Source organism: Montipora capricornis, chromosome 4, assembly GCF_036669925.1.
Source record: "Montipora capricornis isolate CH-2021 chromosome 4, ASM3666992v2, whole genome shotgun sequence".
NCBI lineage: Eukaryota > Metazoa > Cnidaria > Anthozoa > Scleractinia > Acroporidae > Montipora > Montipora capricornis.
In genome coordinates, this window is record NC_090886.1 from 54,236,000 (window position 1) to 54,238,499 (window position 2,500).

At 37.1% G+C, this 2,500-nt stretch overlaps 1 protein-coding gene across 2 annotated transcripts in view; it reads left to right on the top strand.

Moving 5' to 3' along the window:
• The window catches only part of LOC138047494 (palmitoyltransferase ZDHHC5-A-like), an 8,448-nt gene that overhangs the window by 234 nt on the left and 5,714 nt on the right, over positions 1-2,500 (top strand). For both annotated transcript variants that reach the window (XM_068894368.1, XM_068894367.1), the window contains exons 2-3: positions 52-173; positions 1,050-1,207. In XM_068894368.1, coding sequence (XP_068750469.1) covers positions 52-173; positions 1,050-1,207 — 280 coding nt within the window. The remainder of the gene's footprint in view (positions 1-51; positions 174-1,049; positions 1,208-2,500) is intronic.

Below are 2,500 nucleotides of genomic sequence, written 5' to 3' on the forward strand. Positions count from 1 at the left end.
CGGAAGACACTTGGGAGATTTCGATGTTTGCGTGTGATTTTGTTCTTCTAGATGTCCGCATTTGACACAAGAGTATTCTGTCGCCATTCCTGTGTACGAAGGTATCTTGACATTGATAGTGTTGGCCAGTTTTGCGAATGCTTCAGTCAAAGATCCTGGTATAATTCCTAGAGGTAGGGCAACCTCAAAACATCTTGTGATTTAAAAGCTACAGCCTGTTCGTCCTCTCTATCTTTTCCAGAAATTCATTCGAAAGCTTTCTCAATAGTTCGTAGGTTGAAACTTAAGTATATCATTAACACTGAAGAGCATCAATTGAGAGACCGTTATTGGTGTAAAATTTGGTGTTAACATTCGTTTGGTTTAACTCGTAATGATCGCCGGTAGACTACAATTATGTTTGTGAATGTCAGAGGTATCAATGCTCTACAGCTGCTTCTTACATTTTTATCAAATCAGACATTGTATATTCTTTCAGTTCTTCTGTCTGCTTGAAACACGTGAAATAACTTTAAATGAATTGCAATTATTTATAGATAAACTTATTCGTGGTGAAATGTAACAAAAACAACGAGTCTCTGAGAGTAAACATTCTAGAACGTTAATTGTTCAATAATAATATGTGCAATACAGTGTAGCTGTGACCGTGGCATTGATCAAGGACGGATTTCTCCCAACCATTTCTCAAAAAAAGAGAAAGTAGAATATTTTCGAATGTTAAGATTTCATCAACTCTGGGAAAATAATTTTAAGAGGATTTTAATTGTCCAGGAATGGAAGTCTTAAAGGGAGCTTTTTCTACACAACAAGTTGACTTTCAGCTGTCATTAAAAATGTAATAGTTTCAGGTTTTGTTTGAAAACAAAAAAAAAAGGGGTCAATTTAATATTATTTTTAAATCAGTTGTAACCATGTAGCCTCTCCTCATTAATTTCTAAAGTCAATCGTTTTGCTTGTTTTGCAACAAGCTTTATCTCTGATCAGATGTAACTGTTATCTTTTTAAGTTAAATATGTTTGGGAACATTGTTTCCTTATTTTTCATGATAGAATTATCATCAAGTGATCAAGACGATGATTTTAGAGTACCACTTTACAAGAATGTTGATATTAATGGCATTACAGTGCGCATGAAGTGGTGCGACACCTGCAAATTTTACAGACCACCACGCTGTTCACATTGTAGTATTTGTAATAATTGTATTGAGGTAGGTTTTCTGTTTTTCCATGGTTATTGTGGACGCTTTCCATTTGACAGAACTGACCAGCCAGGCTGGCATTTGGATGGACTAACTCTACAATGCCTTCAAATTATATATATTCCTCCAAAAGAAAGTGAGGATTATCATGAAAGTGTTCCTTCATATTATTGCATTTTCTTTGAAAACTGACGGCTCTGGTCGGCCAGGTCTGACAAAAGGAAAGCATCCTGTGTATCTTTAACCATTTCAGCCCTGAACCAACCCCACCCATTAACCAGTAAAATCATCACTCTGGAGAGGGAAAGGGTTAAAGCACTACTATGAGCAAAAAAAGACATTCTCCACTTAGGGTGTGTTTCTTTGGGAGAATCCAAGATTGGATTTATCATCTCAGACCACACAGATACTTCATTCCCAAAGAAATGAAGAATCCAAAAACGGATTTTTCAGGCGTGACAGCCCACTTTCAACCAGTTATGATTAATGTAATTATTTGTATCAAATTGAAGTTGTGCAAAAAAGTTACGAATTTCTATAAATTTTGGGTACATTGAAGGAAAAAGTAGCACTAAAAACTCACCTTGATTGCTCGCCATGATTCACACAAATGGCCAGAATGTGTACTTGCACAAGGCTACGTCTGGCCAAATGAAGTTTTTTCGGATCTTTCCCCCAAAGAAACGCACAGATCAGCAATCCTAAAAATCGCGATTCAAAATCTGACCTAATGAATGCACTCTGAGAGAGTAAAGAAGTTACGCAAAATCCGCTATTGGATACAAGAATCCGGATAAGGTTTTGACTGGTTAACCCATGCAGCCCTCAGGCACCCTAGGGTGTCCCCAGTTGACGATTAAAATCGTGTGGCGTAAAACAGTAAAATCTGTTTAGTCTCACTCCCAGAGGTCAGTGTGTTAAGGATGCAATGCATGTACTTGTTGCTTAATTAATATGCATCACAGGAGTTTCAGGCTTTCAGACTTTAAAACTCCTGTTTTGCATATACAATAAGCTGCACTTATAATTATGCTGCAATTTTAAGCTAGTGAGTAAATGATGTCACTTTCCCTAGATCCAACCTTCTGAGGTCCAATCGGTCAGTTTTGAACGCTAGTAATGGTGGGCCATGAAATCCAAAACTTACATGTACACTCGAGGTAAACAAATCAAAGCTCAAAATCTTGCCATTCCAGTGTTGAGCAAACACACCTTCAAAATCTGAAGAAAAGAAAGAATTATTTCTATTACAGTAGCACTTTAAGGAGAGTGCATGAGCATGACAATGCAGAGTACCTTGGT